General features: G+C 37.5%; 1 protein-coding gene across 1 annotated transcript; it reads right to left on the reverse strand.

Annotated features, from left to right (window-relative positions):
* Window positions 1-7,001: 7,001 nt before the first annotated feature.
* Window positions 7,002-10,302, reverse strand: LOC113622960 (histone H3.3-like). Its single transcript, XM_027111726.1, has 2 exons — window positions 10,236-10,302; window positions 7,002-7,462 (listed from the first exon to the last, which is right to left on the reverse strand). Exons 1-2 carry the CDS (start codon window positions 10,300-10,302, stop codon window positions 7,041-7,043), a joined length of 489 nt encoding a protein of 162 aa, XP_026967527.1. The 3' UTR covers window positions 7,002-7,040.
* Between the last annotated feature and the right edge of the window lie 4,389 nt (window positions 10,303-14,691).

Here is a 14,691-nt window from a genome sequence, read left to right on the forward strand (position 1 = left end):
TGCTCAGCAAAGCTGACAATTCCATTTAAGGGGAACATTTTTTTTTTCTTTATTTGGACTGTTGTTTAAAGACTATATTAGGTAGGGCTTCCCTGGTGGCGCAGTGGTTGAGAGTCCGCCTGCTGATGCAGGGGACACAGGTTCGTGCCCCGGTCCGGAAAGATCCCACATGCCGCGGAGCGGCTGGGCCCGTGAGCCATGGCCGCTGAGCCTGCGCGTCCGGAGCCTGTGCTCCGCAACGGGAGAGGCCACAACAGTGAGAGGCCCGCGTACCGCAAAAAAAAGACTATATTAGGTAATTCAAATGTTACTATTAAAATGATTCCTAATTAAAATATTCAAGACGATGGGGAAAAGGAAACAAAGATTGAATGTTAAAATCTGGTGCTACTGCAGTGTTGGCAAGTGAGACATTGTCACTCTGAAACACCCAAGAGGCAGGTCAAGGTTGTGTTTAGAGACCAGCAAACAAGAACAACAAATCTTCTTTCAAAATAATATTAAACATGATTTTTAAAAAATCAGTATCTCTGTGGGAAAAATCAAAAACTTTGCAATTCCTAATACTTATTATACGGTTTAGTACTGGTTATGGTTTGACTGTGTGTTGAATGCATTCTCTTTATAAAATTTAGGGTCTCTAAAGGTCTTAAACCAGCTCTTAGCATCATCATACCATATGATTAAACTGATTCTCTGGAGACAGAGAAAATGGAATAATGATTGAATGAGCAAAATATGGGCTATTGCAAATATTTCTAAGCTAACGGCTGTGATGTACTTAAACATGAATTACCAGTTATTGATCACTGCATACAACTCTTTACCAAAGATATGTGCCCTTTCTCTATAAGCCTATCATCAGCTCTGGAATGGGAAAGATAACTGTGATAGTATCTGAAAGTATGATTTTATACATATATGTAAATGTAAAGGTTTCCTGCAGAACTGAGTGAAGAGGGGAGACATTTTTCATCTGGATTAAACTTGACTATTCACTTACCATTTTAAAGTCTCCTATGACTTCTCTTCTTTACCATCAGAGCATAATCTAACCCAGACAATAGAGCCAAAGGGATTGTCTTAGGTTGTTTTAGAGAAAAGAGTAACTTTCCTAGTTATATACTTTAAACACAGAGCATTCCTCTTTATTAAATAAATGTGTTAAGTCTAACCTTATGTATGCAAAAAATAAATTTTTCCCATCTGAAATATGGTTAGTCTGTGCATAGTATATAAAATCTGCTGCAATTGTTTAAACAAAATAAACATGAGATATCTATTTCTTTCTATAAGATCATACTAACCTATTACTTTAACATTCAGTTTCACTAACAGAAACTAAATCCATCCCTAACCTAAAAGAAAATATTTTCTTTGCAAAGTATGTGTCTTGAAGAAACAAGCAAACAAACAAAAAGACACTAAGCAGGAAAAATTCTGGCCTGCAAATTCCATTCTCCACTCAGTAGGCACCCCCGGTTCAAATATGCGCATGATACCAAAGAATCAAGCTAGACCTGTTCTATGATTCACAATCCAAACTCTGCACTGAATCAGGATTGATGCTTCTTGTGTGACTTCCCAAGGATTTGTATTTATAAAATGAGCTATAGCTATTTTCCTCCACTACAAAGAAAAGATGTTATTTCTTACTGCCTTTACTCAGGGTTTTATGGGACAAGAAAACAAGCAATTAAAAGCAACACATGTGTAAAATAGCATGTTATATGACTTGTCTCAAAGGTAAAGCAAGAAACTAAATCATTGAAAGTTGGAATGTGCTTGCATTATAAAATTAGAACTTCCGGGGCTTCCCTGGTGGCGCAGTGGTTGAGAGTCCGCCTGCCGATGCAGGGGACACGGGTTCGTGCCCTGGTCCGGGAAGATCCTACATGCCGCAGAGCAGCTGGGCCCTTGAGCCATGGCCGCTGAGCCTGCGCGTCCGGAGACTGTGCTCCGCAATGGGAGAGGCCCGCGTACCGCAAAAAAAAAAAAAAAAAATTAGAACTTCCGAACCCATTGTGTTTCTCAGTTTTCAAATTCATAAAATAAGAAGGATACTTGGCTTTCATTACAAATTTAGTGTGATTATTTGGAAATAAAAAATTTGAATTATGAATCACATGAAATCCTTCAAATGCAGATATTTCAAAATAGCAGTATTGTCAGGCACTTTATGAGGCAAATTAGAAAGATAATGTCTCAAAGCCAAGATTTTGAAAAAAGCAATTAATTTGTATTAATTAGAGATATATACCAGTAAAAATATTGTTTATTATTCAGTATGCGTTGGAGGTTAGTTATTATTAGATTTTTATTAAGCATGTATTTATTAAGCAATAATATATATTTTTTCAACCTATGCTATTTTCTATGAACAAACCATGATTTGTTATCCGAAAGATACAGCTGTAACTGTGCTATTTTAGGAAAATAAATAAGATCACTTCCCTGTGTCCCCCCCCTCCTCCTTTCCTCTCTCCCTCCTTCCCTTTCTTTCTTACTCCTTCCCTCCTTTTCTGTCTTCTTTTCTTCTCTCATCTCATCTCTATCCTTTTCTTTTCCTTTCCTTTCTCTATCCCACGAAATGCCCATGAGCACAGGCATGATGAATGCCTCATCCTGTGAATAAGCAGCGTTGATCTACAGCTGTATACAGACTGCATCTTTCTTCTAAAGCTGCAAGGCACACATTTAAACTCAAATCTCAGAGACTGCAGCACCTAGATTGCAGTACAAATTGGTATGACCAACCAGACCCAGCAACCATCGATCTTCATTCTTCCTGCCACCCTGTAAACTGAAACCTTTTGTAGCAAGAGGTAACTAAAATTCTGAAGTCGACTTGCAATAAAGGAAAGCAGCAACTTTAAGATTGGACTGAAATATCTGACAGCTCTCTGAAACAAAACAAAAACAAAATGTACCCAGGTTTCAGTTACGCTCTATTTGGTTTCTTGTTAAATAAGTGCTGGCATATAACTCATTAGACACCTTATGGGCAGCGCCACAAAGATGTGGGCAGTACAATTTAGAGTAAATGGGAGGTGTATAATTCAGCATTTACGCTTCTGGATAAATCAGGTTTCAGCATATGGGGTATTTGCCATATACTTCAAATGTTCTTATTTCCCTAGCTGCTGGCTCAAATTTGAATTTAAACAGGCATATAAACAATACATGGGGAAAAAATCCCAAGTTTTTCTATAACAATTTCCATTAATAATGAAACCTTGTTTGAGGCAGGAAGTAAAGTAAAACTAGAGAACTTGTTTCCCTGCTTCATTCCTTTACTTTGGATGTGGACAGGAGAACTGCATCCAGGAGGCTCAAACCAGAAGATCACCCGTTTAGTCCATTCCCAGGTGATTCTAAAATATTTTTACTTACTCTTGGAGACATTAAGTGTTACTCAGAGACTGCTTTTTTTTTTTTTTTTTTGCGGTACGCGGGCCTCTCACTGTCGTGGCCTCTCCCGTTGCGGAGCACAGGCTCCGGACGCGCAGGCTCAGCGGCCATGGCTCACGGGCCCAGCCGCTCCGCGGCATGTGGGATCTTCCCGGACCGGAGCACGAACCCGTGTCCCCTGCATCGGCAGGCGGACCCTCAACCACTGTGCCACCAGGGAAGCCCGAGACTGCATTTTTAATAGAGAGGGCTTCAGCAGATTCTCTTTACTTGGTATCTCATCATTTCTGACCTGCGGCTGGCCTTTCCTAACACGATGTGCCCAAACCCAGTGATCACATGTCTCCAAGAGTAAATTGACCTAAGTCTCTTAAATGAACAGGCAGGGGAATCGAGGTGGCTGCAAATTTTTCTTCTATCAAGAAAAACAAAAACAAACAGAAACTAAAGTGTCTCTTATTTGAGAATCACTTCTTCTCCCTCTAAGGCAATCAGAATGTTGCAGAATGTGATTTCCATCCGTAGTTATCAAAATGAGGTTCAAAATTAAGTATCAACAAGCAAAATAAAACAACTGTCATTTGCCAACTAAACTGCCAAAGATTTCCAAATGAATAACTAATTTACTCAGTGCTAGTAATGTTATGATGGTACTAACATTGCTACCTGTAGTGGAATATTGGCCAAAGATAGTAGGAGCCATTCTCCTACCTGCATATATACCCCTGGCAACGTGACTTTGCAACTCCTCTCATCAAGAGGTGAAGTATATTGGCCCTCCTCTTGAATCTGGGCTGGGCTTGTGACTTGCTTTGACCAACAGAATATGGTAGAAGTGATGTTTGTGCCAAACGTAAACTTATTTTTATGTCCGCATAGAAAATCCTGGAAGGCTTTCTCTCTCTTTCTGCCCTTGGCGTGGTAGAGAATCACCTGTCACTGCTCCTTCAGATTGCTCATCATTACCTTACTGAGTGATGGAGCCTGTTATTAAACCCATTCTCATCCTTCTGATCCAGGTTAAAAATATTGGTTTCTCCTATTTTCTCTCTGAGAGGCCGATTTCTATTGCTTCATTCCAGGTATAGCTTACTTTTTGAATAAACATTTTAACCAAACCCTATAATTTGTGCAGGGCCAGACTAGGATGGGATAAGTAAGGCAAGTGAGGCCCTTATCTCAGCTGCAAAATGTAAGGAGGTATCAAAAACACATTTATCAAAAAAAGTTACTGTTTAATGCAGTACTTCAAAAAACTGAAATTAATGCAAAAATTGAACAAAATAGCAAAATTTTAAGTAAAGACAGTATGAGTGCGAGACCACATAGCATAATCTTTGGACTAAGTACGTCTAAATTCCATGTCTTAATTTTGCCACTTTTTACTGTAAGACCTTGGAGGATTTATTTACTTTCTCCAAATGTGTTTTCTCATCTATATAATGTAGCTACTACTTTCATTGGGTCATTTAAAAAATTAAGTAAGATGAGCCATCCAAGTGTTTAGCATGTCCATATCACATTACTACTCAGTAAATGTACTGATTTCTCACTTTTTTCTAGGTGTGTATTTTTTCCTTTTGAAGCTTATCATTCACTGAACAAATCTTTTTTGAGTACCTATCAATGTTCTTGGGATTGCTCTTAGCAGTGTTTTTGAAATTATGCTATAATGGTAAGCAAAAACAGGCGTGGGCCTTGAGATCAAGGAGCTTACATTCGCATGGAAAAGATAGACATTAATCCAATAATCGCAAACTCACATTTAAATACACAGTGCGATAAGTATATAATGGAGGGATTATACGTAATTAGGCAATACTTCCTGCGTAAGTGCCAATCTGAGATATGTACACTAATAATCAGGTGAAATGGAGAGAAAAGTAGCATTCCTAGATAGAGAATGGTCCTTTGCAAATGGTTGAATAAAGGAGTGCTTGAAGACATTGGGAGAGGTCAACAATGTCAGTTGCTCTAAGAATGTCCATTTCATTGGTCACCTTAGGGAGAGCTATGACTCTATGTTTGACTTAAGTGAAGAAAGAAAGGGAGATGACACATGGACCTATGAAACAGCAGTACTTCTATTACAGAGAGCAGTTTATTTTGTTGTTGTAGTTGTTTTTTCCCCCCCAGGGTTCTAGACAGAGATAGGATAGGAAACAGAAGGAAAGTTTTTCTTTTGTTGATTGTTTGCTGAGGAAACAGACTTGGTAATGTTTAAAAATCACAGCAGGAAGTTTTCATACCAGAGGGAGGGATTAAATACACAATGGAGAGGAAAAGTAATCAATTCAGTCAAATGCTTATGAGGGAAGAAGGGAATAAGTTTCAAATCACCATCTGTAGACAGGTGGAGAGGTAATAAATCCCCAGTTATGATGCAGAGAAGGGTAGGATGGTTGCAGATATAGGTGATTTGTGGTGGGTTGTGCAGAGACAGAGAACAGATTTGCATCATAAAATCAGAGGTGTCCTTTTCTCATTATCACTCTCCTGTGATCATGTAGTGAGTTCAGTTTCAGATCCAAGTACAAGAATGCGATCTTCTGTATACCATTCTGCCAAGTGACCAGGGGCTTCCCTTGGTCTTCTAGTCATCCAGTGTGGAACTGGGAAGGAGACTCCCCATGAAGTAGTCATGGTGGCAAAGGAAAAATTCCTGGCATTTGTAATTGTATTCATTTTCTATTGCTGCTATAATAATTGACTACAAATTTAGTGGCTTAAATAAGACAAATGTATTATTTTACTGTTCTGTAGATTAGAAGACTAACACAGATCTCACTAGGCTAAGATCAGAATGTTGGTGGGTTGCATTCCTTTCTGGAGGCTCTAGGGAAGAATTTATTTCCTTGCCTTTTCCAGCTTCTAGAGGCTGCCTGCTCTACTTGCCTGATGATTCCCTTTCTCTATCTTCAAAAACCAGCAGTATTGGCCAGGATCCTTCTAACACTGCCATCTCTCTGGCTCTTTCTTTTAATCGTCTTATCTACTTTTAAGGATTCTTGTGATTGCTTTGGGCCCACCTGACTAACTCAGGATAGTCTCCCTATTTTAAAGTCAGTTGATGAGGAACTTTAATTGTTTCTGAACCTTAATTCCCCTATTCTCATGGATCATAACTTATTCACAGGTTCTGGGGATTAATGTTCGAACAGCTTTTTATTCATTTTTTTTTGAAGGGGTGGTTATTTTATCACAGTAACATAATGGTAGATTGTCTGAGACTTTGGGTTCAAACTGTGCAATATTTTTTTTCTTTTTTTTGCAGTCAATAAGAAATTTACTTGTTTTTTTAAAAAAAATCCAAATGCTGGCATTGTCCAGAAAAATTTAACAGGTTTGTTTATAATTGTTATAAAGTTGAACTGCTGAAACTTGTTCACTGAAACATTTTGACTTGCATTAATGCTTTATGTCCCTGCATTTATATTAAAAATTCACACACAAATGAAAATGGAAAAACTGCCAATACCTGATTTCTGTCCCCTATTTTTCCACCTGCAATCATATACTTAGGTACTTTTTGACCCCACGGTGGGGAGGGGGGATCTAACGTTCAGAACTACCAATAATAGGAAGATAAATTTTTTTTAAAGAATGAAGTTTCCCGTCGTAGTGGATTCTTAAGCACGTTCTCCACGTATGCGGCGTGCTAGCTGTATGTCTTTTGGCATAATTGTTACGCGTTTGGTATGGATAGCACACAGGTTGGTGTCTTCAAAAAGGTCAACCAGATAGGCCTCACTTGCCTCCTGCAAAGCACCAATAGCTGCAGTCTGGAAGCGCAGATCTGTTTTGAAGTCCTGAGCAATTTCCCGCACCAGACGCTGGAAGGGAAGTTTGCCAATCAGAAGTTCCGTGGACTTCTGATAACGTCTAATTTCGAGGAGTGCCACGGTGCCAGGCCTGTAACGTTGAGGTTTCTTCACCCCTCCAGTAGAGGGCGCACTCTTGCGAGCGGCTTTTGTAGCCAGTTGCTTCCTCGGTGCTTTACCACCGGTCGATTTGCGGGCAGTCTGCTTTGTACGAGCCCTGGTATAGAGACCTCCTTACTTACCCCCCTTCTCCTTCAGCTGGAGCTCAGCGAGCTAGAGGCGGCGCTGGCGACAGAGAGCGACAGCGGCACCGCGGCGGCAGCGAACACAGTTGAAAGATGGCTGACACCGAGTCTATCCCTCAGCACACCTTTTTCTTTCATGAGGTCTCTTGACGCAAGTGCTGAGAAGGCAGGCTGGTCAGCTATCACAAACTCAGATCCAATATTTCCAGGCATTTAAATGGCAACAGTGGCAGGGTCTTTAGGATCACTTATCTAGCACTTCTGAGTAGCAAACCCCTTCTCAATCAACTCTCCTGACTTGAGATACTAGTCGTCTTCTCCACTACTTTCAGAACTTGCAGCCCCTCTATATTACTCCACAAGAACCCTTTGCCTTCTCTGGCAGTCTCCACAGATTACACATCAGACTAAATGGTACTTAAATGATTAGAAAAACTGTCTTCCTCTTTCTTGAAACCTGTGAGAGCTCTGTCATTTGAAACCCAGTGATTTGGCTGTCCACAACTTACAAAGGAATAAATAGGGATAGGACATTGGCATTCTGATTCTGTCCTGGGGAAGTCATCATCCCTCACACCTATATCCAGAATGCGTTGAACAGAATGGGTTGAATGACTTCTTCTGAAACAGCAAAAAAAAAACCACAAAAAAACACACAAAAAACCAAAAACCCAAATGTAATCTGATCCATCTTTTGTTAAGGGTCTTTCTTCTCTTTTTGACATATAATGTAAAGGATTTTGGGGGAAAGATTACAGATACCAGGAGGCTACTCAAAGTAATATTCAGGCTAAAATTGTCTATTTTTTTAATATCAAAGACTAATTATAGTAATTGATGCAATGCTGTGCTCTAAACTTACAATTTTCTTTTGGGAAACAGAATTATTGGCAAATACTCTAACCTCTCGTGGAATGTTAGACTAAATTATCCTTAGAAATCATTGATACAGTACATTGAGGGAGAGAAGGGACATTTGCTCATCTACCTTTATTAAGCCTCAGGCCTTGGAATAATGTCCCCTGCATCCTGTGAAGCAGGACAGAAGACTTGATATGCTTGACTTTTAAATTAAAGAGACTCTTTAAAAGGAGAGGGAGGGTGGGAGAGAGATGCAAGAGGGAGGAGATATGGGGGTTTATGTATAGCTGATTCACTTTGTTATAAAGCAGAGACTAACACACCATTGTAAAGCAATTATACTCCGATAAACATGTTAAAAAAAAAACACCACATTTCGGAGGACTAAATAAATATACTTCTGGTTAAATGTAAAAAAAAAAAAAAAAAAAAGAGAGACTATGTAATGGAAAGCAGTTAGAGTTGAGAATAGGCCGTAAAGATGAGCTGTTGGCTTCTGGAAGCAACATCTAGAGACTGTCAGTACTCAGGATTTGTATATGCTTCTGTTTAGAGTTTGAGAGGCAAACGTGGCCGGCAGAAATCTTTGGTGGGACTGCTACCCAGAGCCAAAAGACAAGGTTTATTTATCGCTCTAATGTATTAAACATTAATTTTTAATATCTAAGAAATAATTATTCATTCAAAACATTTTTTTAGGTTCCTATCTTGATTCAGGCTTTGTGGCAAGTGCCTAGAGATACGAAAAGGACTGAAACGTGTTTGAAGGTTAAGAACTTTGAAGGATAAATGTAGAAATCTAAAACATCATTGTAGTGAGATGTGTTTTGAAAAACACCAGGAGACATTTGTCAGGCACATAAATGGGGATGGAGATGATCCCTCCACCCATGACTGGAGGGGTTAATCCCAAGCAAAGTAACTGACATTGGGAAAAGCCCGGGGGGGGGGGGTGCAGTACACCCGTGTGCAATGAATTATAACAATGGCTGTTACATAAGATTCACGTGGAAGTAGGGACAGTAAGTATTGAAAATGAAAAGATGGCAACTACCAGCATATAGAGGGTATTCTAAGACTTGTGACAGAGTTTTGAAATAAATCATTTGTGAATCAATTTTACAACTTGAACTTATATACATAGTCCATGGACTGTTTGCTTTGATACTTTCTTTAAGGCAACCCAGCTTTTCAATTGTATAAACTTATTTCAAAAATGTTGTATTAGTCCCATAAATAGAAAATTAGTACCTCTTGCTGTAAATTATAAATGGGAAGTAAGGTCTCAAAACTTCTTAAAATATCATCATTAAAGGCTAATCAGACAAAATTATCTGCCAAGTAGAGTCTTAGGATTGATTGTTGGTGTCATTCATGGAATTAGCTTAGGATGGTAAGAGAAACCAATATTGAGAAGATAATGAAGTCAACGTTTCGTGTGATGCTTTTGAAAGGCCAGTGTTTGGGCACTTAAAAAGAAGTTCAACATCAAAGACAGGCCTAGAAGTTTAGCTCAGGGTCACAACAAGTTACAGGAGGAAGCTGACGTTCCAAGAGTGGAGGACCATAAAGTTTTGTGAAGTTATAAATAGTCATTGGGCAGATTCATCTAAGTAATCAGTATTACCTAGACTAGAAAAGACTAAGCATATTGGTTTTTCTTTTTTGCTTTCCTTCTTTTTTTTCCCCTTGTTTCCAGTTCAGCATTAACCAAAATTATCATCCATCACCCAAGGCAGAATTGATAAGAAAGATAAATTTTTTCTTTGGGTCATACCCTTCTAATGTCACACTTCTGCTTCATGGTGATAACTTTCTTTTCTCCCTTCCTTTCTTCCTTGGTGTCCCAATTTCCATGGCTGGATTCTGTCTGACCTGGGACTGTCATCTGCCTTACCTGTATGTTGAAGTTGCCCTACATGTTTGGTTCCTACTCCCACAGATTCCTGTAGGAACTGCCTCATATCACGTTAGAAATAACATTTGCCTATATTACATATCTTTAAGGCCTCACTCCCTCTAATAATAAGTTAATCCTAGATGGAATAAGTATTTGAGAGTCATGGTAATATGATCATATATTAGTGTAAAAGGCATATCTTACATAAGCAAAAGCAAGACTATTTTAATGATGACTTTCTGGAGGCAGTATTTTTACTCTTCTGATCCAACCTATCATTGACATTAAATGCCAGTGAATTTCAAAACAAATGTTTTGCAAGAGGTCATGTTCTGCTCTTTCAGTCTGTGGTGTCAGAGAATTTCAGCCCAATTTGATACTCATTTGAGTTGTAAGATTTTCCTCTTTGACTAAGATAGTGGTTAGTGAGTATGCTGGATCTGCTTCTGATACCATCAACAATTTGGGACTTGCAACAAAACAATGACAATGGAAAGAACGCTTGCTAGATTGAGGAGGACAAATCAGGGGATGAATTTTCCAGGCTCAAGTCAAGATTGTCAAGTAATGTAGAAGCAGTAGTCCAGAGGGCTTACAGCACGGTACAACATGTAACATGCAACAGTATCTAATAAAACAGACAACTCTTATGCTAATAGAAGAGCTTGAGGCTGGTGGGATTAGGCCAGATAAGAGTGCAATAGTATGTGAACTCGCCTATATACTGTGTCCCTTCTATATCCCGCACTATTTTAATTTTGCATTTGATTTGCCCTCATTTATAGGTTGCATTGTAAGTGTTCCAAAACTTTTCCTCTTTGGAATATCTTTACCTCACATTCTAAGATACTCTTTCCAAAGGCACAGCAAAAGTACCTTTTTTGCTATTTCCCCTGCAGCATTTGGCCCAGTGCTTTGCACATAGACTATACCCCATAAATTATGGTAGTTGGATGATTTAAGTACTTTTCTTTGTAAAGTACTAAAAAGTCTTACCCAACACACTAAGTAGAGATATAGATGTGAGGGAATCAGTTTGGCAATAGCCAAAGCCTGTAATAGACAATGCATTTTAAAAAACGTGATGCTATTGAATTTAGAATAAATTGGGAGAAATAATTCACTTTTATGGTGGATTAAGACAGTTCTGCTAATGAGACATACAAATGTTGATGATGTTCTTCTAAAGTGTGATTGGATAAAAGTAATAGAGTTGGCAATAAATCAGTTTTGAACAAGGAAAAATAACCATAAAAATTTAGTACAGCATAAATATATCTGTTACTGAAAAAGATTAGTTCTGAGATTATGATTAATATAGTCAAATATTTGATTTCAGGTTTGTTTTTTTATCTCTTGTTCTGAGATTAGCCAATGAATTTAATAAAATTTTATATTTTTATAAACATATTAAAAATTTTTTATATTTTTTATCCCAAGCAATGAAACTGCAACATGATACGAGATTAAAAAATGCAGAGTCAGAGTTAAGAAAAATAGTGAGAATCTCCAAAGACAGGAGACCCAGAGGCTAGTTTCCCCTCTATTATAAAGTACTGTGAGCTTTGAGGCAAACCATCTTTGGTCCAGGGGGTTTTGGATCTGTCTTCAGTAATAATGCAAAAAGATTTATTGACCTCCAAATTTATTCCAGGCAGTTTTGAGGCAGGTAGCCATTAACTTGAAATATTCTTAGCTTTAAAAGTTCCTTTCCGTATCTAGATTTTTATTATTTTACTACCTATAACTGTGGTTTATAATATTCTAACCTACTAAAGCTGTGTTTCGAAAGAAATGTGACACAGAATCACAATATATAAACCAGATCAAAGCAGTGAGTCAGGCGTAGGACTTATTCTCCATCTGTCTGATAATCCCTTCCAAACTTCCTCCTATACTAGTCTCAAAGAACTCTATGGTATAGTCAACTACAATTTAATATGAATTTGATTGACCTAGACTACACTCATCAATATTAGTTTAACAGAGAAAAAAGAGTAAATAAAGTAGATGTAATAATATGCAAATCCTTTGCTCCAAATCTACCAATGTTTTCACTTTGACCAAATCTATTCTCATCTTCTTTTTCTGGCCTTCAAGGTAGTCCAGAATTTGGCCTTACTTTCCCTGGGTTAACTGAATTTACTACTAATCCCCAGCCCTATGCTGAAATATTTAGATCTGTTTCCTCTGCCTTAAAACGTAGGCACTGATTCCTGCTACAATACATCTGGTCAGATGAATCCATTGTTTTATGAATACCATCTCCGTTCTCTTCCTAATTCTTTTTCAGGATCAAGTATCAGTCCCTTCTTGCCTGACTTCTTCCAACTCTACTGTATTTAAAGTTTTAATAAATTAAGTACTAAATCGTATATTGCTTTGTGTTACTTGCCATTATTTCATGTATAGCTCTTTTGACTCCTGGACTATTCTCTTGATGGCCATGTATAATCAACTGAGAAAAACTCTTAATTTTTTTCTATCCTTTTAAAATAAATTTGCCTGCATAATCAAAACCCTTTAGAACGGCTAGAGTTTACATAGTGCTTGAGGCTTGCTGGTGCCTCCAGTTTTGAATAATGTTGCTTTTCAAGGGTTTTCCAACTGACCCCCAAATTGTGAAGATCATGACATGACTTAGAAGCGTCTGCTTCGGCACTGTTTACATTATCTTCTGCCTTCAATGCCGTATTCTTTATTCTTTCTGGAATATGGACTAAGACATAGGAATCCCTATGTCTATAGGGATAATCCAGTTTTCTTCACACTTTGCACACATCGTATACCACATTTTAGAGAAAATCTGGGTCTCCAAATCATGTTTGATTGAAGATAGTGTTAACATCCAAGAGAATCAGACTTGATGCACGGGTCCTAAGAATGGAAATTTCTAGTTGATGCAAATGCTCTGAAATCAGCAAGAGAGAAGATGGGGACAAAGGTACCTACAAAGTTTGGAGAAGTTGGTTGAGACTTTAAGAATTGGAAGCTGGCAAGGGGCAGGCAAATGTCTAGGTCTCTAAACACTAGCAAGGTTTTAACCTCCAAAGAAGGGCTTGAGTAAAAACCAGTAATGAGGGCAGGAATTTATATATTTGGAGTAGGCAAGGGAAACAGAGATGTAGAAGGACCTGTGGGTCTAGGGGCAAAAAGAAATCCAGGACTCAGACCCAGGACCTTCAAGGCTGAGTTTATAGTGGAATAACTAATTTAAATCACCAGGAACAGTATCTTCTTTATATAGATCCTGCATAATAATCAGAGCTTCTCTGAGCATTAGTAAGCTCTTGATGATTGATGATATGTGTTTGCATTTTTAGAACCTTAAATTAAACCAGCCAATATTATTTTTAATTTTTATCATTTCTGTTATGTTTATCTTTTAGTAGGATATTTGTATTTTCATCTTAAACATAGAAAATAGCATAATTATTTTATTTATTCTCCCAAAAAGCACATTTTTTTTTCATTCTCTGTGTTTAGCAAATAATATGAGTAATAATTTCAGCACATTTTTTATCCATGAAAGCCTAGGTACTGAATGTAATAGAATAAAATCCTATAGGCAATGGAGTGAATTTATTTATTTTATATGCAAGGAACACTGATGCTAAAATAAGTCTAGAATAAGAGCTTCAGCAATAGATGTGTCCCATTTAAATTTATTAAGAAAGAGATCTTCAGGTAGTGAGCAGTGACTCTGCAGCAAATTTAAGTAATAATATTTTAATCTTCCAGTGTCTGATTTATTTTGAAAAATGTGTGACTTATTACTGAAAACACATCTTATGTAGGAAATAAGTGATTTTGTAAAGCAGCAGAACTTGGTTGTTTGGTTGTTTAATACTTGAATATATTTAAAATGCCTACATCATTTACAAGTCACCCTCAGATATAAAAATAATAAAATTATTATACACAATATAAAAAATATTTAGAATTGTTCTTGGGAGAGCGCATACCTATACATCATGGACAATCAACAACTAAATGCCAAAGAAATTAATGTTAGATAGAAAATTCCTAAGTTGAGCTACAAATACAAATTCAAGGGACAATTTTAAATTCCTAACCTGAGACATAAGGTAAAACATTCTAAATAAATGCCTTGAATGTTGTAATGGACGAAGTGGTTCTACACCTCCAGGGATGATTTAAAATGCATTCACATCTTGCTGAGATATTATCTATCATATATAAGAAATTTAAGCCAAATACCTTACTTACCAAAAAACACCTTTTATGACAAATGTGAAACTGATGTGAAAATTCAAGGTGTCAGGAAGATTTTGCTCAGTAATGAGATAGTTTGATACCAGCTATTGAAATAAATTAAAAAGATAGGAAAAGAAACTGCCTTAGGGTTTGAAGTCTGATGTTATTCAGAAAAAAATATGTAAGTTGGGCAAAACTTCTGTTAATTGTAGTACTGAGCTGAGAGTCAACATTA

This window comes from Aethalodelphis obliquidens, unplaced genomic scaffold (assembly GCF_003676395.1).
Source record: "Aethalodelphis obliquidens isolate GAN/ISIS:26980383/991018 unplaced genomic scaffold, ASM367639v1 scaffold10, whole genome shotgun sequence".
Lineage (NCBI taxonomy): Eukaryota > Metazoa > Chordata > Mammalia > Artiodactyla > Delphinidae > Aethalodelphis > Aethalodelphis obliquidens.

Coding starts and splice junctions, on each gene's coding strand:
- LOC113622960 (XM_027111726.1), bottom strand. CDS start 10,302: ATGAGGCAGTTCCTACAGGAATCTGTGGGAGTAGGAACCAAACATGTA. Junction 7,463..10,235: donor AGGGCAACTTCAACATACAG/GTAAGGCAGATG, acceptor GTAAGTAAGGAG/GTCTCTATACCAGGGCTCGT.